Below are 26,844 nucleotides of genomic sequence, written 5' to 3'. Positions count from 1 at the left end.
ATCATGTCTGCAATTTTATATATGTTGATAAATGAACCACAAAAAGTTTTTTAATAATTTTTATTTGTATTTCATGATGATCATTTGTATTTTTGCGATGTTTAATATACCAAAATGTGATTCCTTTTTTCTTTTCTTTTTTCTTTTTTTCTCTGCATCTTCTCCACGTGTCCATGAGTCATTGCCCTGCAATTAAGTGGGTGGATGACGTCATGTCTGTTAACGTGGCAGCTTGTATTCTATTATAAAGCAGCAGGCTGTAGACATGTATATGATTCTTTTTTTCCCTGAGGAAGGAGACGGTCCTTGTCTCCGAAACGCGTTGGAATGCTGCAATAAAAAATAAACTTCTTCATTAATCCTGCATTGTGGTTTTTAGCGCGGTTTAAACCCGTTTTCCCCCCTTTTCCATATACTTCTATTTTTCGGGGCCGCTGCTTTTAACCTTGCTGACACTCATAAGCGATCTAAGGAGTTGTGACTTGCACAACCATATCAGGTGAGTGTATATTTTTTCTCCTTATCATTCAAGTTATATCGGGTAAGACCCTATTTGCGCTTTCTGTCTCCCCATCTCTAGTAACCACTTGTACCTGACCCTGGCAGTGCTTAATATATGCACAGACCCTGTATAAAATACTCACTGATCGTTGTCTTCTTTTGTTTGCTGCTCTGTTCTGATCCTCTTCTGCACCACATCACGACTGTTTTGACTAGCTAGGCCACCCAGCATTTTCTGTGCAAGTCTATGACTCACATCAAGGCTCTCATAAGACTTACCTTATGGCTAAGGGGGTAGCTAATACAAATCCAGAGTGCTACTTTTAAAAAGGTGACCTTTTACAGAAGTATTACATTATATTGTGCTAGAGATTGAATGTCCATTGTGATGCTATCATCGTCCATGTTACACAGTAATTAATGTGACTGAGCCCTAAAGCATAACCTTTTGTAATGAGCCATTCTGTATTACGTGCTGCCCATTGCCAGGACATCATTAAAGGGAATTTTGTCAGCAGGTTTTGCTATGTAAGCTGAAGTCAGCATGTTGCAACGATTAGCACAGAAAGTTTAGGAAGCCTGTCTTGTCACAGTCCGACCTTTTGTTTATTTGCTATGTTTGTTTAAGCAGGAGGAAACTTAACATTACAGGACTATTAAAGGCCCAGTCACACACAACGACTTACCAGCGATCCCGAAAACGATGCGACCTGATAGGGATCGCAGGTAAGTCGCTGGGAGGTCGCAGGTGAGATGTCACACAGTCAGATCTTACCAGCGATGCAGGAATGATACAGGTCGCAGTAACGACCTGTATAACGATCTCAGCAGTCACTGTGACCCTGTCACACAGTGTCAAACACAGGGATGTATCCTGCCCAGCAGGACATCGCCTTTGAAGAAAATGGCCTGGACCATTCAGCAATGACTAGAGATCTCACAGCAGGGGCCTGATCGTTGGTAGATGTCACACATAACAAAATTGCTAACGGGATCGTAATTGCGTCACAGAAACCGTGACTCAGCTGCGATCTTGCTAGCGATCTCGTTATGTGTGACGGTACCTTAAGTCACTGCATGGCAGTCCAGCACGCCTCCTACTGTGACTGACACCTCACTGTCAATGTACAATCTCTATACAGATCCTGGTGTGGGTGGGGACAGCTCCCTGGGCTTAGCTATGTCATTAAACCTAAAAATTCAGATTGTGTCAGAATGGCTGAACCCAGTAATCTAAGTGATACATTATTTGATTCACAATCCCCTTGCCTACGTCATGCTGCTCTCAGATGAGGTAGCAAAAACCTGCTGACAGATACCCTGTAAATTTCCAATGTACACCCTTTAAAGACCTAAGAACATGAATTAATTAATTTAATTAGTATCATAATATCTGAGCAGTGTAATGTAGTAAATACAGGTAAATATATCATGACCGCAAACATACATTAGATACATGTGAGGCTCCTTGATAGAAAATGTCAGAGCTAATCGGTTTCTTTTTGTCTGTTACTGCATTAGTTCAGCCTTTCACATGTCACCTATTAAATTTCCCCGTATGAAGAACTTCCTGCAACTTTAATGAGGTCACAAAACTCCAGAGTGTCTGAGCCAATGAGGCCAAAGAGCGGTGCACCTGAGATGTTTTGCATATTGTGAGATGCCACACATACCCAAATTAAATTTGCAAACCGTTAGATACTCAGCTGACCAAGCAAGAGACAATACATGTCGGAAGACTTGATGTATAACTGAAGACTACTTGTCATCTAGTGTGCAAACCTGGATGAAAGTCAAACCTGGATCTGCTCCACATATTGCCAACAGTCATTACTGGGAAGCAGATTTGACTGATCTCAGAAAGGTTGTATGCACGAGACTACTTTCCCAGATATTTCAAATAGTCATTCTATTCTACATCAGACCCAGCATTTTTTACCATGAGCCAAGGCTTTTGGAAAGTTTATAAGACAAAAGTTCTGCAAACATTCAATGCAGACCACGAGGAAGAAACAATGGAAGAGGTAAGCACTGAAGGTATTAGAAACAAAAGAGAAAGATGCAATAGATAATGTGTTAGCACTTAAAGAGTTGTCTCATGAACATAATAAATTTTAATCAATAGATCTTGAATATGTATGTATGTATGTAATCACAGCTGGTTCTTTCTGGGAGGTAAAATATTTTTTTTCTGGGAGGTAAAACATTATTTTTAAACAGGTGGGAAAATGTTTTACCTCACAGAAATGAGCAGCTGCAATTGTGCTATCTATATACTCTCTTTTGCTTCCTCCCCTGGCCAGGAACTGTGGTATGTTGAGATCATGTCAGAGTCAGACACAACAAAGCTCTAGTGGAAGGCAACAGTTGAATATTTGCTTTTGCCATGAAGACATGTACCCGCAGAAGTGCACATATCTTGTAAATAGTAGATGGATGGTAGACCTTCAGAATTATTTTATTGGGCGCTAGATACCTCAGTCCAATGAAGGATTTAAGGCACTGCAGTGTGGTCTCCAATATTTCCAGTGTGCCCCTGCCTCTTTGACAATCTACTACATAGCTGACACAAAGAATGCAAGGGAAAAAAATGAAGTAACTGTGTCAGTTGGTAATTACTGTTTTAGGAGTGACTTGGTTTTAAAAATGAAAATATTCACATATTAATAAATTATGTTATGATATGATTTTCACATATGAGTACACCAAATTAAAAATATTCAGATTTTAATAATTTATGTGATAATACGTTTCTAGAATATGAGTACACAAAAGTTAAAGCAATATGAATTTTATATTTCAGAGCGACAGCACGGAGATTATTGAGCCTGAAAATCCAGAAAATGGAGATGAAGGGATAAACATGTCCCACTTTGCAAAAAAAGTAAGTGGAATATGATTTATTGTTTATATAGACGTACAGGCTTTGTTTGTGCTTATCAGAGACATTCACGTATACATGTGAAGATGGGAACCAACCACCTAAACCATAATTGCTTCAAGTTTGTTACAATTAAAGATTTGCTAACCATATTCATATTACCCCATCATGATAAAGAGTGACTAAATGTTCAGAAAGAAATTTATATTTTTTTGTCCCTTTAATTCCCGTTAGTTCGGTGGTGGTTTGGGTTCTCAGGCCCCCCCACTGATCACTCTAAAGGCCCTTGGGAAGTGCACAGCTCAGGAGTCAAGAGTGTACAGTTCTTGTGTGAGCATGCCCACAGAGCAGAATACAGGTTCCGTAGAAGGCATGTATTTTTCTACAGTTGCGTGACTAGAGTCTGATAGGCCCCAGTGCAAAATTTGAACCTGGGCCCCAACCTCCATGTTAGTCAGATATATGACCCCTTGCAGCATTCTAGACATATGTGTTCACCCCCCTGTAATAATGTCCTCTGTCTTGGCCCCTGCCTGTTATCATGTCCCCCATTCTGGGCTCCTTCCTATAAAATCCTGGGCCACATCCTGTAAGAAATGTCCCCCATCCTGGGCCGCATCCTGTAAGAAATGTCTCCCATCCTTGGGCCCAGGGCCGGCTCCAGGTTTTTGTGGGCCCCGGGCGGAAGAGTCCCAGTGGGCCCCATAAACAAGCAGACACACACACACATACACAGATCCATACATATACTTATTTAAAGACAAACTCACAAAATACATATAAACAGACAAATCTATACAGTCATATACACTGACATACATAGATACACATCATACTTGCCTACAGACAGACACACACAACTCTGCTGCATACAGACACACACACTGCTCTGCTGCATACATACAGAGACACACACACTGCTCTGCTGCATACATACGGACAGACACACACACACTGTTGCTGCATACATACATACATACAGACACACACATACTGCTCTGCTGCATACATACATACAGACACAGCTCTGCTGCATACATAGACACACACACAGCTCTGATGCATACATACAGACACACACACACACACACACACACACACAGCTCAGGTGCATACATACAGAAACACACTGCTCTGCTGCATACATACACACTCACACTGCTCCGGCGGCTTTTCCTCTTTTGAAAAAGCCGGCAGCCCATTATTCAATCTCGTATTTACTACTTCCCCCGCCCACCGGCGCCTATGATTGGTTGCAGTCAAACCCGCCCCCACGCTGAGTTACAGCTGTCTCACTGCAACCAATCACAGCCGCCGGTGGGCGGGTCTATATCGTGCAGTACAATAAATAAATAAATAATTAAAAAAAAACGGCATGCGGTTCCCCCCAATTTTGATACCAGCCAAGGTAAAGCCACACGGCTGAAGGCTGGTATTCTCAGGATGGGGAGCCCCACGTTATGGGGAGCCCCCCAGCTTAAAAATATCAGCCAGCAGCCGCCCGGAATTGCCGCATCCATTAGATGCGACAGTCCCGGGACTCAACCCATCTCATCCCGAATTGCCCTGGTGCGGTGGCAATCGAGGTAATAAGGAGTTAATGGCAGCATCCCATAGCTGCCACTAAGTCCTGGGTTAATCATGGCAGGCGTATATGAGACACATTCCATGATTAAACTGTAAGTGAAAGTAAATAAACACATACACCCGAAAAAATCCTTTATTTGGAATAAAAGACAAAAAAAACACCCTCTTTCACCACTTTATTAAAATCCCCAAATACCCCTCCAGGTCCGTCGTAATCCACACGAGGTTCCGCATCCAGTTCTGCTACATGAAGCTGACAGGAGCTGCAGTAGAACACCGCCATTCCTGTGAGCTCCACGCAGCAACTGAAGTGAATCGCGCTGTCAGTAGGGATGTCATTGAGGTAATGCCGGTGTGTGGGTGCGGTGATGATGGGTGCGGTAGTGCCGGTGTGTGTGCAGTGATGATGAGGGCTGTAGTGTCGGGATGTGTGCGGGGATGTCGGGATGTGGGCGGTAATGTCGAGATGTGTGCGGTGAAGATATGGGTGGTAATGTCGGGATGTGTGCGGTGAAGATGTGGGCGGTAAAGGTAGGGATGTGTGCGGTGAAGATGTGTGCGGTAATGTCGGGATGTGTGCGGTAATGTCGAGATGTGTGCGGTAATGTCGGGATGTGTTCGGTGATGTCGGGATGTCTGCGGGGATGTCGGGATGTCTGCGGTGATGTTGGGATGTGTGCAGTAATGTCGCGATGTATGCGGTAATGTCAGGATGTGTGCGGTAATGTCGGGATGTGTGCGGTAATGTTGGGATGTGTGCGGTAATGTCGGGATGTGTGCGGTAATGTCGGGATGTGTACGGTGATGTCGGGATGTGTGCGGTAATGTCGGGATGTGTGCGGTAATGTCGGGATGTGTACGGTAATGTCGGGATGTGTGCGGTGATGTCGGGATGTGTGCCCCGGGAACTCGGCCCGGGGACAGCAGAACTGAAGGAGAGTGGGCAGGGACCGGGGGCAGCTGAAGTGATGAGGCCGAGTGGGCCCCCCCAGCTCTCCAGGGCCCCAGCATTTGCCCGTGTATGCCGGCTGCTGACACCGGCCCTGCTTGGGCCCCTTCTATTATAATGTCTCCAACCTGGGCCGCATCCTGTAAGAAATGTCCCCCATCCTTGGGCCCCTTCTATAATAATGTCTCCAACCTTTCCGCATCCTGTAAAAAATGTCCCCCATCCTGGGTCGCATCCTGTAAGAAATGTCTACCATCCTTGGGCCCCTTCTATTATAATGTCTCCAACCTGGGCCGCATCCTGTAAGAAATGTCCCCCATCCTTGGGCCCCTTCTATAATAATGTCTCCAACCTGGCCGCATCCTGTAAGAAATGTCCCTCATCCTGGGTCGCATCCTGTAAGAAATGTCTCCCATCCTTGGGCCCCTTCTATTATAATGTCTCCAACCTGGGCCGCATCCTGTAAGAAATGTCCCCCATCCTGGGCCGCATCCTGTAAGAAATGTCTCCCATCCTTGGGCCCCTTCTATAATAATGTCTCCAACCAGGCCCGCATCCTGCAATAAATGTCTCCCAACCTGGGCCCCTTCCTATTATAATGTCACCCATTCGGTTGCTCTTTTACAACACATTTAAAAAACAAACAATTCTTCTCACCTTCTCCTGGCATACTCTATAGCCAGCAGAACAGCCAGCAGCTGTCTTCAACACTCCAGCCATGACATCCCTGCAATGCATAGCCTGTGACATGCTCGCCAATGTGAACTGATGGCATTTGATTGGCCTGTGGCATGTATTGCAGTTCAGAGATGGTGGGTCTCTGCTCAGAAATACACTTTAGCTGAATGTGCGTCCTCGGCAAAGCAGAAGAAGTCCAGAGAGAAGTCAGAAAAGTGGCTTCAGGGAAAACAACACCAAGGTTTTCTTGAAGCACCTTCTGCTTCACAAATGTTGCAGATAGCCCAAGGTCATGTCCATGAACCCCTCCTGCACTACCTGCTTTCAATTGTGTAACCTTGTTGGGAAGGCCCTGGCAGTTTGCCATCTTCTCCACTTATACGTGATCTCTTAATGGTAGAATGATTAATATTGTTTGGTGATCTTTATATATCTTTTTGAAGGCTCAGATCATTCTATAACTTCATCGGCCTGGTGTATGGTTTTTCTACATATTTTAACAGCAGAGCAAACCAAACTATGAGTATATTTGCATATTTCTGGTAACTGCATCAACACAGCAGTGTAAAAAATGTGAGAAAAGCGTATCATTTCTATAGTCAAATAGGGAGTTCATCAAAACTCGTGTTTTTTACACGTCCTAATCAGAAGTCCACTGGAGTAAGATATGCCAAGTTCATTGAAGGGGTGGCCCGAAGGAAAACTAATTTTCCTCTTAACTCCCTATCTATTTGATGCCATAATCTAAGCTATTTTCTGATATACTTGCTATAAAAATGTCCTATCTTTCTAAGTGCTATTCAATTTCCAAATTTCCAGTGCATGCTGGGATACCCAAACAAAGCATCATTAGAGCTTCGGAGCACTCCTTTAAAGATTAACCAAACCTTTTTTTTTGTTTCATAATCAATTGGCAAATTAAATATTAAGAGTTTTTTTTTATATAATTTATTACTAGTCTTGGATGTCTTTTGTTTGAAATGTGGTGCTGCAGCGGGAACCTGTCACCAGTTTTATGGCCTATAAGCTGCGGCCACCACCAGTGGGCTCTTATATACAGCGGCCTGCGCTCTTATATACAGTATGTTAGAATGCTGTATATAAGAGCCCACTGGTGGTGACCACAGCTTATAGGCCATAAAACCGGTGACAGGTTCCCTTTAAGATCCGTAGAGCAGATTAAATAAGTATTGAACACGTCACCAATTTTCTAGGTAAATATATTTCTAAAGGTGCTATTGACATGAATTTCTCACCAGATGTTGGCAACAACCCAACCAATCTACAAAAACAAAAAAATAAAACTATAGATGTCCATAAATTAAGTTATGTGTAATGAGAAGTAACACAGCAAAAACGTATTGAACACACTTACTGAGATGTATTTAATACTTCATACACAAGCCCTTGTTGATTATGACAGCTTCAAGATGCCTCTTGTAATGAGAAACTAGTCATATGCATTACTCAGCAGTAATTTTGGCCCAATCTTCAAACACTCTTCATATCCTGGTAGGTTCCGTGGCTCCTTCTGACTGCTGAGACCCTGAACCCCAACCAACACGTCCCATGTCCGATTAAACACACCGACACCAATGTAACCAAAATATAAAACTTTATTGGAGAGCTTTATCAAAAAACACTCATATACTCTCATCTTTTTTGTGGAGGTAGGTCGGTCACAGCAAAGATAACCATCACTATTAGCAACTTCCAAAACGAAGCGTTGTGCCAGGCCGGACTCCCGGCGCACTTCAGCTTAACAAACATACCAGTTTTGGATAAATACCGCCACGGAGGAGCAAAGACTTTAGGCTGCGCTCCGACCCCCACCCATCAAACACAGCGCTTGCTCTATGCCGTCTTGTAGGCCAGACAAGAATATGTCTAAACCAATTTCGTTCAAATGAACGCCATCCGTAATCATGAGGGGCGAATTGTCCCCTTCTAATTGCCGATGTCGAACCACAATTCCCGCTTTAAAACGCACAAATCGCGATGTACGCGAATTGAGCGTACGGCGAGAGCGCTCGAGCGCTGCAGCACCCTGGGCCCTCCGCCATACCACCCGAGAAACTACCTCGGACCACACGATGACCAGCTCTGGAAAAAATGCGTGAAGCTTATCCAAGTCCGATCGCATGGTAGTAATGAGCTCCGCCAAACGACGAGAACCGAGGTCATTTCCTCCAGCATGGATGACAAGAACCACTGGTGACAGGGCTGACCTAGCGATCCCGACTACCTCAGGGAGAACCTGAGGCCAGATAAGACCCCTAATTCCTCTCCAGTTGACCTCAAAGCCACGGAATCCAAGGGCCCGTCCGCCAGGTCGATTCTCGGCTCGCTGTCCCGCCCAGAAAATATAGGAATGGCCGAGCAGCCAAATCACCGGTTTAGCAGCGCCTAAAAGTAAAAAACCGTTAGTGCGGGAACAGCAACTGGCATTTTAACAGACAACCTGCAAAGGAAATTATCAATGAAGCAGTAGTTCCGGTCTGATATAGCGCGCAAAACAAGCCGAACGCCAGCGGCCAATACGCTGAATAACTTCATCGGGCAATCCCAGCCGGGCTGCCTCCGTTGCAGCCCCGATCCTAAAGGAATGAGTGCCAAACTCCAATGGAGAAAAACCCAAGGACCTGAGGCATTTCCGAAAAACCGACAGGGACTGGAATCTCGTCATAGGGGAACCATCTTCATGAACTAGGAAGGAAAATTCCCCATGGCGGACCGACATATAATTTTGAACTAATCCAACGGGGCACACTGGTCCGGATATGGAAAATAAGGGAATCCAGCAGCCCTTACCGGATTGGTCAGTCTTGGATTTACGTATGCGAATACGTAAACCCAGATTAGTCAAAATAACATCGTCATGGCAGCAAAAACTAACCATTCGGCCCATGCCTTACCGTAAGAACGCCATGTCACCGGGGCCACGGAGGATGTCACCAACGGCATCAACTGCAGTCCAGCAGGTCCCACATGCTGGATGGGCACGAGAGTCCCTCTGCTTGGGCATGAGGGTAAAGGTGTCGGAATTTCTGAAAGTCAAAACAGGACAAGGAATCAGCTATCATGTTACACGTACCAGGAACATAGCGAGCTTTTAACCAAATGTTGAGCTCCAAACATTTAAAAACCAAAAATCTCAGCAGCTTGATAACAGGCAGGGAAGACGAAGTCAGGTGATTAATCGCGTGGACCACGCTCGAGTTATCCGAGCAAAATAAAATCCGCTTATTCTGGATAGCGGGGCCCCACATAGACACCGCTGCCACAATGGGGAACAACTCAAGGAGCGTTATATCGGAAATGAAACCATTGGTATGCCAGGAGGAAGGCCATCGCTCCGCGCACCATTGGTCTTTAAAGATAACGCCAAAACCCAACGACCCAGCTGTTTCAGAAAAAAGTGGTAGCTCTGTATTGGACACGAAACTGTCTTGAAAACAAGTGCGACCGTTGTACCTGGAAAGAAATTCTTCCCACACGGCCAAATCCTCACGCAAGCGGGAGGTAATCCGGATACGATGATGGGGGAGCCGAACACCTGTTGTAGCCAGTGAGAGCCTACGGGAAAAAATTCTGCCCATTGGCATGACCCGACAGGCAAATACTAATAGGCCCAGCAACGACTGCATCTGACGTAGGGTCACACTCCGTACAGCGCAGAACCCCTTTATCATGGACAGCAGCCTCGACACCTTGTCATCTGGAAGCCGGAAGACCATTACGTTTGAGTCAATCTCGATACCTAGAAAAGACAGGACTGGGGAAGGACCGATAGTTTTGTCCTCAGACAACGGAACGCCAAATCTGGCCATGAGGGTGCAGAACGTATCCAATAAGACTTGACAATGGGAGGAGCCATGAGGGCCCACAAACAGGAAGTCGTCAAGATAATGAATGACAGATTGGGAACGGGATTCAACCTTAACCGCCCACTCCAAAAACGAACTGAATAATTCAAAATAGGAACATGAGATTGAGCATCCCATAGGAAGGCAAGTGTCAAAGTAATAATAACCATCTACGAAGCAACCAAGTAAATGGTAACAATCCGGGTGGACCGGCAGGAGGCGGAAAGCTGACTCAATATCTGACTTGGCCATGAGCGCACCCGGACCCGCCTTCCTGACTAACTCAACGGCTCTGTCGAAAGATACATAAGTCACCGACGCCTCACACTCGAGTATACCGTCATTAACGGAAGAACCTCTAGGGTGAGATAGGTGGTGTATCAAACGGAATTTTCCAGGCTCTTTTTTTGGTATGACTCCAAGGGGGGACACCCGCAAGTTGGAAAATGGTGGTGAAAGGAAAGGGCCTTCCATTCTGCCTTTTGTTAACTCAGTGTTAAGCTTGTCTAGCAGGACGTCATGGAATTCATACGCGGACTTAAGATTCTGAGCAAAAAGAGGGAGTCTGGTAAAGTTGAAGGGGATGAAGAACCCGAAACTGAATCCAAAGCGCAACTGCGCGGCCGCCTCTTTATTGGGGTAACGGTCGAGCCACGGCCCCATCGTGGCTACGCTCACTGGGGTCTTTCTGGTCGGACGGAGTTGACGACGATTTAGCTGGCAATTTTGGAGAAGGTCGAGAGCACTTGACTGCAGCATGTGTGCCTCCACAATTGGAGCATTCATGTTTATATCTGCAGAGGCCAAAGAATCGGCAGTGACCCTCGTTGAACAACCAGCACGTGCCGGGTCTACGCACGGCCACTGAACTGGAACCGGCGGAGTTGCCAGAGGCCGCAGACGGAAAGGGGGTTTTTGGTGTCATCATGAAACGCAACCATGAGTCCGTAGCTTTTACTCCCCAGCCTAAATGGGGTTGGAGTGCTAAACGGCGCCGAAAGTCTTCATCATAGCGCCACCAGGCCGAGCCGCCATGCGCTTTGAAAGAGTTATAAATTGAATCGGCATATATAAAGAGCTCAGAACAACGTTCGGGGTGCTTTTGACCCATAACGCAACCCATGACAAAAAAGGCTTGCAGCCAATTGTTAATTGTTTTCGCGACTCTGGGTTTCCTCTCAAAAGGCCGTTCAGCAGACCGCCGCTCTTTGTCAATTGTGAATTGTTCAGTGGATACCAGGGACCAAATGTCAATGTAGTCATTGGCCCATATTTTATTAGTAGTCTCGGTATCAAGGTGCGAACCCAAGGGGGAAATACCACAAAAAAACGTATCCCTATGTATATCTGCACGGGGAGGGGGGTCGGGTCTCTGTTTAGGCTGGCCAAGTAATAAAGGGTTAACTAATATCTTATTACCCGGGGTATTAATATGTGCTAGCAGTGTTTGTAATGACATAGCCGTTGTATCAGGCCCTGCCCAAGCCCCCGAATAATTGTACTCACCGACAGCAGGTGGATCTGTAGGATTAAGCGGTATCTGTGGAGCAGCTGAAACGTGCGCCTGGTCCATATATGTCTCGGCGTCCCTCTGGCGGCTGGTTCTGTGTCGAGAGGGCCTACCAGACCCTCCAGACTCATCTGACGACTCCGCCGTGGTTGAAGGCGAACGCCATCTTGAGGACCGTGAACGATGCCGTCGGCGAGTGGACCTGGACCGGCACGTAGAATATCTGGTATGTCGATCCTGATCCCTATCGTAGCGACTACGCCTATAAGGGCTTCGGGAATGCGAAGAGGCTGAGGAGGCAGCAGAGCGGTTACCGCGCCCACGGCGTCGCCGACCGTGGGCCGTGCTTCCAGCACCCGCTGCATAATCCACCCAGGGGGCAGATTGAGTAGGAGGGGGCTGGGGTACGTTCTGCGCTGTGGGAGGCAAGGCCATCATTGCTTGCGCTGCAGGAGGCAAAGCCATCGCCGCAGGGGCTGCAGGAGGCCAAGCCATCGCCGCAGGCGCTGCAGGAGGCAAAGCCATCGCCGCAGGTGCTGCAGGAGGCAAAGCCATCACCACAGGTGCTGCAGGGGGAGGCAAAGCCATCACCGCAGGTGCTGCAGGGGGCCAAGGCATCACCGCAGGTGATGCAGGGGGAGGCAAAGCCATCACCGCAGGTGCTGCAGGAGGCGAAGCCATCACCGCAGATGCTGCAGGAGGCCAAGCCATCACTGCAGCCATAGCAGGATGAGCAGCCATCCCCCTTTGATTGTTAATGATTTGTGGCAGTGTTTGGGGTGCTACATTTGTGGCTTCTGACACAGATCCCACCCTGCATACTTCTGAGGCATTGCAGGGTGTGAGGGAAGGATAAGCCACTGCTATTGGGGGCCTTGATTGTGCAGCACACTCCTCTGCTGAGGAGGAGGAGGAGCTGCTGCGGCTGTTATGGCCTCCCATAGCAGAGGGAATAGGCCTTACAGAAGGTGGAGGAGGTGCAGAGCGCTGCAGCGTTTGGGGGACAGGCGACGGAAGCAGAGCAGGGAGCGTTACTTGTAAAGATGGCAGCGCCGCTTTGCCTGCAGGACAGGTAAGGCTTGCGGCCGCTGCATGCGTTGGAGCTGGGCGGGTGGGCGGGGCTTCACATGAGGGACGTGAACGCGCGCGTCCCGAGCGCGAGGCGCGCACACGCCCCCCGCGCCTGCGCTGAGACGCTCCTGCAGAGGGGCTCAGACGCTCCGGAGGGCGGATTGAACGGGCAGGCCGCCTAGCCACCGGTTGTAGTGTCTGTGCCTCAGGAGGGAGGGGACGCTGCTCACCTAGAATTGCAGCAAGCCATGCATCCCCTTCCCTCCTGATCCTGTCCCTGACAGCGTCACCAAGCATGTCAGTCATCTCTCACCAGCTTAATCCGGTTCTCACGCAGTGAGGAGAGGCCGGAATCAGGAAGAGAGGGACTTTATATAGGGGAAAACTATGGAACTCTGGGAACGATCCCATTGGGCAAAATCTATAAGGGGAGAGGCAAAATCTATAAGGGGAGGGTGTGTTAAATCGGACATGGGAAGAATGCTTAACCCTGTACTGCCTGGGCACAGCAGTCAGGGTGCATCCAGTCAATTACTGACATGCCCTATAATGAACTCTGAGCTTTAGTTCCTTTCATAAATTTTCGATTAGCCTCATGCCAGGTGATTGTCTGGGCCATTCTAGCAGCTTTATTTTCTTATTCTGAAATAAATGGTGAGTTTCCTTGGCCGTGGGTTTGGGATCATTGTTTTGCTGAAATGTCCACCCTGTTAGGTGGCAGCAGATTTTTATCTAGAATGTCTCATTACATTTGGCTATTTATCCTTCCTTCAGTTACATGAAGTTTACTAGTGAAGTATGCTGAAAAACAGCCCCACACCATGATGTTCCCACTTTTAAACTTCACTGTTGGTATGGTGTTTTTGGGGTGATATGCAGTGCCTTTTGGTCTCAAAATAAGGTGTATCTTATGGCATCCAAAGAGTTCAATGTTGTTCTCATTTGACCAGACAATATTCTCCCAGTATTTCCCAGGCTTGTCTATATGTTGCTGAGCAAACTTTAAATATGCTTGACCTTGCTTTTTGTTCGGCAGTCTTGCATGGTGAGCGTACATACAGGCCGTGGAGGTTGAGTGCATTACCTATTGTATTGTCTGAAATAAGTGTTTTTGATGATTCCAGGTGTTTCTGTAGTTCCACACAGGTGGTTCTTAGACAACTTTTCTGCTAATTCTCACTAGTCTGTCTGACATCGTACGGGGAGCATCTGGTCGTGGCCTCTATGGGGTAAAATAATGTTCTTTATATTTCCAGATTAAGGCTCCATCAGTGCTCACTAAAACCTTTAGTAGATTAGACATTCTTCTGGAACCAATGCCCTCAGTATGTTTTGCAACAATAAGGTTGCAAATAACTTGAGACAGCTCACTGGTTTTACCCATCATGTGTCTTGTGTGGCACCTTGGTAATGAGACACCTTTTTATACGCCAACAGTTGAACTAGCGGATATTATTTTTCACTAACTGACAGGATTGCTCTCTAATTACTGATAGATTACAGCTGGTGTCATGACTTTCCATGGCTTTTTGCTCTTATCTTTCTTCATGTGTTCAATATTTTCTCCCTGTGTCATCTCTCATTATTACACATAACTACATTTATGGACATCTATGATTTGATTTATTTGCCTGTGTGGATTGGATGGGTTGTTACCGACATCATGTGAGTAATTCATGTCAATAGCACCTTTAGAAATATATTTTCTTAGAAAATTGGTGGTGTTCAATACACATATCACACACTGCATATATGTTTTCTGCCAAGTTTTATGGGTTTTTTTGCCCATGTGCTGCACTTCCTGAAGTCTGACATTAAGGCTATGTGCACACGGTGCGTTTTTCTCGGCGTTTTTGCGCGTTTTTCGGGTGCGTTTTTGGCCTCAAAACTGCATGACTTTGCTTCCCCAGCAAAGTCTATGAGTTTTCATTTTTGCTGTCCCCACACAGCGTTTTTTTTCAGCTGCGTTTTTGTGGTGACCACAAAAACGCAGCATGTCAATTATTCCCGCGTTTTTCACTGCGCTTTTCATCCATTGAGTTCAATGGGATGTTGAAAGACGCAATGAGAAACGCAAATAGCTGCGTTTTGGTGCGTTTCTAAGACCAAAAACGCAGCTATAAGCGCAGGAGGTGGGTAGTAAAGTGACGTGTACAGGAAGAGGATTCCTTCTGTCAGTATAGACAGAAGCATGAATCCTTCCGGTACCGTCACCGCTGCGTCCACCTCCCGTCCTGTGCATGTATGCTGCCGTGCGGCGCCATGTACAGGCAGGAGGTGGAAGCGGCTGCGAAAACAAAAGTTAACAGTAGAATAAAAAAAAAAAAAGTTATACTCACCTGTCTGCAGACTCCCGGTGCCATGCCCGCTCCCATCTCCTCTCACGGTATCGTCGCTCCCGCTCCGGCTGTGTGCAGTCTCCCCGGGGCAGGACCTTGCTTGCAGGACCTGGCGATGGATCACCTGATGCAGTCACCTGACGCATCAGCTGATCGAGTCTCGGGCTGACGCGGGCGCCCGGCCGGTATCAGCGGATGCGTCAGGAGACTTCATCCCTGATTACCGGCAGCTGCTGCAGCGATCGGACGGGATCAGTCTCCCGCCCCATCGCTCCGGGAGCTGCCGGTAATTCAGCACATAAGTGAGTATTATTTTTTTTTTTTTTCTACTGATGCATCTGCTGATTGTATAATCGGCTTTTATACAATCAGCTGATGTGTGATGGGATTCACATCCTTTAACCTGACACATCATCTGATCGCTTTGCCTTCCAGCAAACCGATCAGATGATATTGGATCCTGATTGGACGGCGCGGGACCCTGACCCAGGATTACTGCGGAGGGGGGTTTATTTCAATAAAGATGGAGTCACTAATTGTGTTGTGTTTTATTTCTAATAAAAATATTTTTCTGTGTTGTGTTTTTTTTTTATCTTTACTAGAAATTCATGGTGGCCATGTCTAATATTGGCGTGACACCATGAATTTCGGGCTTAGGGCTAGCTGATAATATACAGCTAGCCCTAACTCCATTATTACCTGGCTAGCCACCTGGCATCAGGGCAGCCGGAAGAGTTGGATACAGCGCCAGAAGATGGCGCTTCTATGAAAGCGTCATTTTCTGGGGTGGCTGCGGGACTGCAATTCACAGCGGGGGTGCCCAGAAAGCATGGGGACCCTGCACTGTGGATTCCAATCCCCAGCTGCCTAGTTGTACCCGGCTGGACTCAAAAATGGGGCGAAGCTCACGTCATTTTTTTTTTTTAAATTATTTCATGAAATTCATGAAATAATTTAAAAAAAAGGGCTTCCCTATATTTTTGGTTCCCAGCCGGGTACAAATAGGCAGCTGGGGGTTGGGGGCAGCCCGTACCTGCCTGCTGTACCCGGCTAGCATACAAAAATATGGCGAAGCCCACGTCATTTTTTTTTTTGGGGGGGCAGAGAAATCCTGCATACAGTCCTGGAAGGAGGATGCTGAGCCTTGTAGTTCGACAGCTGCTGTCTGCTCTCCTGCATACACTATTGGATGGAGGATGCTGAGCCTTGTAGTTCGACAGCTGCTGTCTGCTGTCCTGCATACACTATTGGATCGAGGATGCTGAGCCTTGTAGTTCTGCAGCTGTCTGCTCTTCTGCATACACTAGTGGAGAATGAAGAACACATTGAAGAAGGAAATGACATCAGACCTTTTTTTTTTTGTTCACTGATAAAAAACGCATAAGGACACAGTGAGCAAAAACGCAGCAAAACGCAGCAAAAAAACGCACCAAATCGCGGCAAAACGCGTGCGTTTTTTGCCGCGTTTTTTTGACGCAGGTGCGTTTTTGTGCGTTTTTAGCGGCCAAAAACGCACAAAAACGCAGCGTCAAAAAAACGCAGCGTGTGCACATAGCCTATCTCTGTTGTCACAGCCATCACTTCCACTTCAGATTTGTCTACTGTCTTCTAACTGCATTGCCTATCGTTCCTTATGCTGGGCTGCAAGTAAACAATGAGCACAGATACTAAACCCCTCCCACTCCTCCCCCAGTGTCACACACACATCAGCACAATCTCCTGTACAAGACATTATTACAGGGAATCCATGTAATGCACAAAGCACCAGAACATCAGAGCTGACAATAAAGATTATCCCCTATTTCCCCTCACTGAATGGCAGATGGATGGATAGATGGGTCGATGTATGGAGATAGATAGATAGCTAGAGGGATGATTAGATAAAAAAAAATATATAATCGGGCAGCGCCAAAAATATTATAATGCGGGGCTTTTTGGACATTTACCCTTTTAGTCCAATAGGATGTAAATAGAAATAATAAGCAGCACTCCAAGAAAAGTGAAAACTGCTTTTGTTGCCTATTTGTCAATGTTTTGGTTCCATTCAAATCAATAGGAGGTGAATGTGCAGTACCCAGCCATGGCCACCATCAGAAGATGGAGCAGCTCTGCAACTGAGCATTTCTAGTCACCTGCTGCCGCCGCCAAAACTGTGAACAGCTGATTGGCAGGGGAGCCTAATGTTGGACCCTGGCTGATTAGAATTTGTTAACCTATCCAAAGCACTTAATTTGTCAGACAGCACAACAGTTTATTAACATAGTCATGAATCTTACAATTTACGGATTGTTACATATGTACAGGATCAGAACCAATAACAGCACAAAAGTACATCACCAGAACCACCAGCACTATCGAAATACATCATTAGAATTCCCATTAGTACAGAAACACAGCATCACAACTGTCATCAGTACAGAAATACATCATGAGAACCACCAGCAGTACAGAAATTCATCTTTAGAACCATTTGTAGTACAGAAATTCATCATCAGAACCACCCGCAGTTCAGAAATTTAGAATCAGAACCATCAGCCCCACATAAATAAATCCATATAACCCCCATCTATACAGAAACACAGCATCAAAACCCTCATCAGTACTTGAATACATCACAAGAACCACTGTCAGTACATTAACACACCACCCAAAACCACTGTCAGTACATGTCACCTTAATTGTAATGTCAAGTGAGACCCATATACATTTGTTCACATGAGCTTCCAGTACATCCACAGCAATGATAAAGAGATACTGGAAATTGTTATCAGTCATCATCAAACTGTGGACCATACAGGAACCACAGTACAGATAAGCATTAGTCAGTATCACAAATAAACCTTTACATCAGGGTACCCTATAGATGACATTGTCGATGACCGGAGTTGTTCTCTTTATTTTCATCATCCTATCCAGATGCCATAATGACTTTTCAAAGCCACAGGTCATCTCTGCAGAATTGCATCTTCTCCAGTGTTGTGCAGTACATCCTGGCACGATACCCTTAAAAATAGTTGTCATTATAATGCTTCTGAATAAAAATGTTTGCCCCATGCTGTTCCCCTGAATAAATAATTGCTCCTAATTGTGTTCCTTGCACAAAATAGGATGTGCACACTGTCCCTCTTTTGGTACATGCCCTCTACACGACCCTCAACTTTCCATACAGTGGCCCATCTTCTCAATGTCTTTTCACACTGTGTCCCACTATACTGCCCAGTCTCTATATTGGGCTCCCTCATCACACTCACCCTCACAGACATACTGTCCCTTCCTTACTGTGGCCTTGCACTGTCCCCTGCTGCCCCCTCTTCATACCACCTCCTTACACTACCCAGTCTTTATTATGTGCCCACTCATTTTTCTCATCCCATACTGTCTCCTCACTTCCTCCACACCGATCACCCCTCGCTTCCCATACTGTGTCCGCACCCATCCCGCCCTTTTGCTCCCCATACTGTCTCCTTAATACCACCTCGCTTTCCATACTCTATCCTCAAATTTCTCCTCCCAGATGCTCCTCATACTGCATACGTATACACTCCCCCAACTTGCTCCATTTACCGTATGAACATATACTCCCCCCTCACTCCCTTTACTGTATACATTCCCCCCACACTCTCTCCCTATACTGTGTACTCAAATTTCTTTCCCCCTAATTACAATACATTTTTTGTCTTCAGCTCCATTGGTGCACTTACCGCATCAAACTTGTACCACCTATGCTGTGTCGTGCAGTGACGTCAGCAGTGTGATCAGATGACCTGATCATGCTGCTGATTTCACCCTGACTCAGATGTGCCAGCGGTCAGAGATTGAGTGCACTCATGCCTGAAATACATGAGTGAAATTGATCACTGGGAGTCTGTGCACTTGACCTTCTCTGAGTCGGCTGTCAGCCATCTCAGAGAACGGCCAACTCCCACTAGAGGGGTGGCAAAATGCAGCCGCTGGGGAGACAACTTGGAACCCCACATCAGGCAGCTCGACAGGCCTCCCCTCTGTTTGCTGTGCCAATGGCAAATGCCCCTTTCGCCCCCGTAGATACCCCACTGGCATTTGGTACTTTGTTTTCTTGCTTAAATTATAGTGAATCTGTTGGACAGAACTAGTCAATGCACTCTCCTGCTCAACCCCATCTACCATTTTAGAAAAGAAAAACAAAGGATGAAAATAATATGAACATATACCCTGTCGTAACTAAATAATAGCATAATGCATATAAATAAACATAGGGTACTTAGTAAGCACTATTTTTGATCAAAAACTTGTAAAGCCATCCCACCGCGACAAGCACCATAGATCAAATGCCCAGCTCAGTGGCCACCTTCTCACTGAGCTGGGCATTTCATCCATTGCTTCAGCCCAAAGTCGGGACCCAGTAACTCTCTGCCCTTGCGTTTTCTTTCTTATATGGCCAGTGTGAACATGCGGCTTTCATGTTGCATGTATACCCATACCTCCCAACCGTCCCGGATACAGCGGGACAGTCCCTCTTCTGAGCCTTTGATCCCGGGTCCCGCCCGTGAGGCTGTTTATCCCGGGCTCCACCCACCCACTGTAGCCCCGCCTCGCTGTTTCTCCCTTCTACTATTCATTACAGAGCCGAGCGCGCACCTACTCCTGTGACTGCTGCTGAGGTATGAATCACCCCCTGCAGCAGAGCGACCCCCCTGCAGCAGAGCGACCCCCCCCTGCAGCAGAGCCCCCCCCCGCCCCTGCACCAGAGCCGACCCCCCCCAGTCCCGGAGCCTGCGTTTGTCTGCAGCTGTTCTCTGATTCCCCGTGTGCGGCTTCTCACTGCTGCAGACACGCGGGGAATCAGGAAGCTGAGGAGACCGTGCAATCAGCACTTATCTCCTGCAGATAGCACTGGCCAGTAATAACCTATGCAGAGTGGCATCTGCAGGCTTCTATTAGTTACCGATCAGTGGTCTCCTGCCTGTGGAGCAGAGCTGCTGGGTCCTAGCTTCCCAACAGCTTCAGCTCTGCTTTATCCTGGCTCCTCTACCAGTTAAAGGGAACATGTCAGCAGAAATTTCACAATAAAAATAAAAGATTCCCCTCTGCAGCTCCTGGGCTGCTTCTAGAAAGGTTCCTGTTGTTATTGTGCCCCCTTTGAGACCTACAAAAATACTTTATGAAGTCTTACCTTTTTGTATGCAAATGTGTTTTTATGGTCACGGGGGCGGGCTGTCTGGCGTCCGTTATTCCCCCTCCTGCCGCTTTACGCAGTCCCCCATTGCTCATTTACATACACAAGGACGCCTTCCTCATGTAACTGTCCTCCCGAAGTTTTGCGCATGTGAACGCTTTTTCAGGTGATTGCGCAGGCACGAGATTATGGGCGGCGCTGTGATTGTCATCAGCAGCGTTAACCAAGTACCCGCCCATAATCTCGTGCCCGCACTTTTCCCTCTGACTCCACCGTTATGCGCAAGTGCTGGCCATATGAACCATGTTACCTATTACTGCTTGCACGAGATTATGGGCGGGTACTTGGATGACTTTGCTGATGACAATCACAGCGCCGCCCATAATCTCGCGCCCATGGTAATAGGTAACGTGGTTCATATGGCCAGTGCTTGCGCATAACGGTGGAGGCAGAGTGAGAAGCGCGGGCACGAGATTATGGGCAGGTACTTGGATGACGCTGCTGATGACAATCACAGCGCCGCCCATAATCTCGCGCCCATGGTAATAGGTAACGTGGTTCATATGGCCAGTGCTTGCGCATAACGGTGGAGGCAGAGTGAGAAGCGCGGGCACGAGATTATGGGCGGGTACTTGGATGACGCTGCTGATGACAATCACAGCGCCGCCCATAATCTCGCGCCCATGGTAATAGGTAACGTGGTTCATATGGCCAGTGCTTGCGCATAACGGTGGAGGCAGAGTGAGAAGCGTGGGCACGAGATTATAGGCGGGTACTTGGATGACGCTGCTGATGACAATCACAGCGCCGCCCATAATCTCGCGCCTGCGCAATCACCTCAAAAGCGTTCACACTTTGCACAGTGCTTACTCCCGCGAGAGTGGCACTGGGCATGCACAAAACTTCAGGAGGACAGTTACATGAGGAAGGCGTCCTCATGTATGGAAATGAGCAATGGGGGACGGCGTACAACGGCAGGAGGGGGAATAACGGACGCCAGGCAGCCCGCCCCCGTGACCATAAAAACAGATTTGCATACAAAAAGGTAAGACTTCATAAAGTATTTTTTTAGGTCTCAAAGGGGGCACAATAGCAACAGGAACCTTTCCAGAATGCAGCCCAGGAGCTGCAGAGGGGAATCTTTTATTTTTTTTGCTAAATTTCTGGTGACAGTTTCCCTTTAAAGGGAACCTATCAGGTGCAATCTGCACTCAGAGCCAGGAGCAGTTCTGGGTGTATATTGCTAATCCCTCCCTAACTGTCCCTGTATACACTAGCATAGATAAAGGCATCTATAGAAAAAGTATTTTTAAAGAGCTTATATCTTATGCTAATTAGCGCGGGGACTAGTCCCAAGGGCGTTACTTCACTTGGCTAGTCGGCTCATATAGCGTGTTAGTACTCACACAGGGGCGTAATAACATGCTAACATGCTATGCGAGCCGACTAGCCAAGTGAAGTAACGCCCTTGTGACTAGTCCCCGCGCTCATTAGCATAAGATATAAGATCTTTAAAAATATTTGTTCTTGATCTCTTTATCTATGCTAGTGTATACAGGGACAGTTAGGCAGGGATTAGCAATATACACCCAGAACTGCTCCTGGCTCTGAGTGCATATTGCACCTGACAGGTTCACTTTAAAGGGAACCTGTCACCAGATTTGGGGCCTATAAGCTGCGGCCACCACCAGCGGGATCTTATGTACACATTCTAACATGCTGCATACCTCCCAACCGTCCCGGATACAGCGGGACTTTCACGCTTTACGTTGTTTGTCCCGTTGCCACGGGCGGGACGGCCGGCTCCCGGGCTCCGCCCACCCACTCTCTCTCCGCCTCCCTGCTTTTCCCTCCTACCATCCTAGTAGACGTGGCATAGAGAGGAGCGCTGCCTGTGCTGCTGCTGGTACAGTAAACGAATCTCCCCAGCGCTGATTTCCCTCCCTCCCCCCTCACCCCCGGCCGGAGCCTGTCTGTGCGGTCGGCCGGCCGCCTGTCTGTGCGGTCGGCCCGCCACCTGTCTGTGCGGGCGCCCCCCGCCGCCTGTCTGTGCGGGCGCCCCCCTGCCGCCTGTCTGTGCGGGCGCCCCCCTGCCGCCTGTCTGTGCGGGCGCCCCCCTGCCGCCTGTCTGTGCGGGCGCCCCCCTGCCGCCTGTCTGTGCGGGCGCCCCCCTGCCGCCTGTCTGTGCGGGCGCCCCCCTGCCGCCTGTCTGTGCGGGCGCCCCCCTGCCGCCTGTCTGTGCGGGCGGCCCGCCGCCTCATTGTGCGGGCGGCCGGCCGCCTCTCTCTGCGGGCGGCTGGCCGCCTCTCTGTGCGGGCGGCCCGCCGCCTGTCTGTGAAGGCGGCCGGCCGCCTGTCTGTGAAGGCGACCGGCCGCCTCACTGTGGCTGCCTGCGTGTCCGTGCTGGAGGCCCGCCGGCTGCCTGCGTGTCCGTGCTGGAGGCCCGCTGGCTGCCTGCGTGTCCGTGCTGGAGGCCCGCCGGCTGCCTGCGTGTTTGTGCTGAATGGGTGTGGATGGGGAGTGGATATGGGCGTGACTGTGAAATGGGTGTGGTTAGGGGGCGTGTCCTAAAAATTTCCTTTATTTGCACTTTATTAAGGTTAAGGTCTGCCAAAAACTGAAATGGTGTGTTTATTGAATATTTTGCTCAAGTATTTAATGTTTTTTTTGTTTAGTTATGAAAGCAGCACAGATTTTTGCCCAAGTAATAGTGTTTTTGTTTCGACGTTCTATTTTATAGTTTGATTAAACATTAAAAACACAGAATGGTAATGTGGCACCCTTGGGCTTCAGGCGCCACATTACATTACACATTACACCACTTTTCAGGGGTAACATCTATCAGGAGGGTGTTAACCTGCCGTTATCTTCACAAAACACACACAATCAACAGCAGGTGCTTACTCACAGGGGGTTGGACTAGGGCAGACAGGGTAGCCAGCCATCACGAAGCATGGGACTTCCCCAGTGGCTAGGACAACCACCGGGAGCGGGCAACACATCAGGTACAAGCAGTAGCAACCATCACACTTAGACAGAACCTTACTCGGCACAGCTTGGGACAACACCTAGCACTGACAACTGAAGTCAGTGTTTCCTCTTTGCTCGTGGACCCGTGGCTTGGAGCAGGAGGCTCGGCCCGGGTTCCAAATAGCTATAGAGGGACACTTCACTAAAAACCTGCATGGGCACCGGCGGTGACCGCCGACGGATCCGTGATCGGCTGGAGCCCATCGTGGCAGAGGACAGTACCTCGGTCAGCGTCTGAATGACTTGTGAGTAAAAACACTTGGAACCGCAACCCCTGCCTCTACCTCTCCTTTACCGGCGCTGACGCCCAGTGCTGCAGCGCCTACGGGGACTACCACCACCCCCGCCATCCTCCCCGGGATAATCCCGCTCTGCCTGTGGGGAGCAACACCAACCCGGCTGCACTTAACATCTGCCCCACCGAGAGACCCTGCAGCGGCGGCCCCCATCCCTGGCCGCGTACCACAGGAGGCGTCACTATCACCTTAAAAGACTTTCCTAACCTCCGCCTACTACCTCCATCCTCCCTGCCACCCTCCAATCCTCCTTCCTGTACGCCTCGGGGTAACAGAACTGGGCCAGGGCACCCCATGGCAACGCAGAGGATCTGCACCCCCGACCCAGCAACGAGTGGGTTAAAACACCTGCCCTGTGGGGCGCTACAGTAACAGCATTGCCTGAACAAAATCTGTACCAGGTTTCTGCTAAGCTGTTCCAGTACTAGTTTTAAAATCCCTATTCATCCTGCATTATACTTCTCCGATTGCCTTCTGAGGTACCTCTGGCTCCTATCTGTAGAGTGTGACTCTACACTACTTGCCTACTTGCAGAGGCTATTTTCTGAAGTAGGGTAGAGTCACACTTGTGTATGACTTGCACGAGTGGAATGTGAGAAAATCTGGCATTGTACTTGGCCCCAATTAAAGGGAACCTATTATCAGAAATTTTGCTTTAAACCTAAAAGTTTCCCCCTCTGCAGCTCCTGGGCTGCATTCTAGCAAGGTTCCTGTACTTTTTGTGGCCCCTTTTAAACCAAATTAAATACTTTATAAACTTGTACCTTTTGCTATGTAAATTTTGTAAATCGTCCATGGGGGCGTGCTCTCTGCTGACCGTTGCTGTTCCTCCAGCAGATTTACGCCGCCCCCCCAACACTGAATTTCATATCTCAGGACGCTGCCCCTGGGCGCTCGTGGTCCCGCGCATGCGCTGTGCGACTGTAGCGGGACTGGGCACTGTGTGCACGTGTGACCGCTGGTGACGTTTTGCGCAGGCACGAGGTTATGGGCGGCGATGTGAGTGTCATCAGCAAGTGCCGCCCATAACCTCGTGACCGCAGTTTCCCCTCATCCTCCAGCGTTCTGCGCAAGCGCTTGCTGGCCAGATGACCCGACGTCACCTCTTTCCCATCTTGCCCTGCTGCAGGGTAAGATGGGAAGGAGGTGACGTCAGGTAATTTGGCCGGCGAGCGCTTGCGCAGAACGCTGGAGGCAGTGGGGGAAAGCGCGTCCACGAGATTATAGGCGGGCACTTGCGATGCAATCACAGCGCTGCCCATAATCTCGTGCTTGTGACACACGTCACCAGCGATCCTGGCATGGGCGGCATCTCGGGCGCAGTGAGCGGCGTCCTCATGGATGAAATGGAGCGTGGGGGGACGGCGTCAATGTGCTGGAGGAACAGCAGCGGTCACCAGAGAGCCCGCCCCCATGGACGATTTACAAGATTTACATAGCAAAAGGTACAAGTTTATAAAGTATTTAATTTGGTTTAAAAGGGGCCACAAAAAGTATAGAAACCTTGCTAGAATGCAGCCCAGGAGCTGCAGAGGGGGAAACTTTTAGGTTTCAAGCTAAATTTCTGATGACAGGTTCCCTTTAAGACTATATATCAGCTCAGATCTGCTAGGTTTTCCTCAAAAATGGTAGCATGCTGCGAATGTCTGTGAGTCTCATATTACTCGCACCGATACAAGTCTATGGGTGCAAGAAAAACATTGGACTGCACTCGAATGTCATCCAAGTGCAGTGCGATATATGCACAGGCTGACAATGGAGGCGATGGGGAGATTTCCCTTTCTCTCCTCTGCAACTCCCTCCCCCTCCTTCGTAGCTGTGATCCAATCTCAGGATCGGATCACAGTTGCATGATACTCAGCTCACACTCGCAGCAGAGTGGGAGCCGAGGGTCATTAGCATATCGCATCTGATGCTCTCGCATTGAATGCTATATGCCAGTTTCACCCCAGCCTTACCACCAGCACACTTTGGCACTTGTTTCTAGTGTTTCTTCCCATTTGGATCCCCAACCAAGGACTAGAGCTACTACCCTGAGGACAAGCTCTGTCAGAGTTAGTGGGGAAATTTGGGACCCATTACCACCTTACCTTTGGTGAGAAAATCTGCACAGACATTTTGAAAGTACAGTGGCACCATGGGCTGCACCTTGACATAAGAGCAGAGCGCATCATATTAAGACGATACACCCAAGCGGGAAAGTCTGCTGGCAAAATTGGCTGTGAAGCTAGGCACATTACGATATAGTTGAATAAAATAGAAGTAAAAAGCTCCTGGAAAAAAAAGCAGTGAATTATAAAAACATCACTTTATTCATATACTTTAAAAATAGGGATGATCGAATACCTCAAATATTCGGATTCGCGAATATTTGCCGACTAGGTCGCCGCTATTCGACTATTCGCGAATATTCGATGCCCAATGTAAGTCTGTGGGGAACCCGAATAACAACTATTTGGAACTACATTGTGTGCAGACTTATTAGGCAAACTAGTATTTTGATCACATGATAATTTTTATACATGTTGTCCTACTCCAAGCTGTATAGGCTTGAGAGCCAACTACCAATTCAGTAAATCAGGTGATGTTCATCTCTGTAATGAGGAGGGGTGTGGTGTAATGACATCAACACCCTACATAAGGGGTGCATACTTATTAGGCAACTTCCTTTCCTTTGGCAATATGGGTCAGAAGAGAGATTTGACGGGCTCTGAAAAGTCCAAAATTGTGAGATGTCTTGCAGAGGGATGCAGCAGTCTTGTGTGACGCCCTGGAAAAGCCAGGTAGTCACAGTTAGGCCCCCGCATAACACCTTCCCTCATTAGGAAACACACAGCTAACCAGAAAACCCTAGTCACCCCCCTTAGGGAAAGATAGATAGACCAGTGGGTGTGACCAGGTGGTTGAGACACGCCCACCCAGGGGTCCAGACAGCCCAGGGCAGGAAAAACAGTCAGTTGAGTCAAGGTCAGAGAGGAGTG

At 48.0% G+C, this 26,844-nt stretch overlaps 1 protein-coding gene across 1 annotated transcript in view; it reads left to right on the top strand.

The window, feature by feature from the left end:
• The first annotated feature begins 2,441 nt into the window (after positions 1-2,441).
• C2H1orf232 (chromosome 2 C1orf232 homolog) overlaps positions 2,442-26,844 on the top strand; it is a 52,896-nt gene continuing 28,493 nt past the window's right edge. The window contains exons 1-2 of the mRNA XM_075333813.1: positions 2,442-2,525; positions 3,305-3,385. Of these exons, the coding sequence (XP_075189928.1) occupies positions 2,442-2,525; positions 3,305-3,385 (165 nt within the window). The remainder of the gene's footprint in view (positions 2,526-3,304; positions 3,386-26,844) is intronic.

Source organism: Anomaloglossus baeobatrachus, chromosome 2 (assembly GCF_048569485.1).
Source record: "Anomaloglossus baeobatrachus isolate aAnoBae1 chromosome 2, aAnoBae1.hap1, whole genome shotgun sequence".
NCBI lineage: Eukaryota > Metazoa > Chordata > Amphibia > Anura > Aromobatidae > Anomaloglossus > Anomaloglossus baeobatrachus.
Note: the sequence above shows the minus strand (reverse complement) of the source record. Positions and strands in the feature narration are given on the sequence as shown.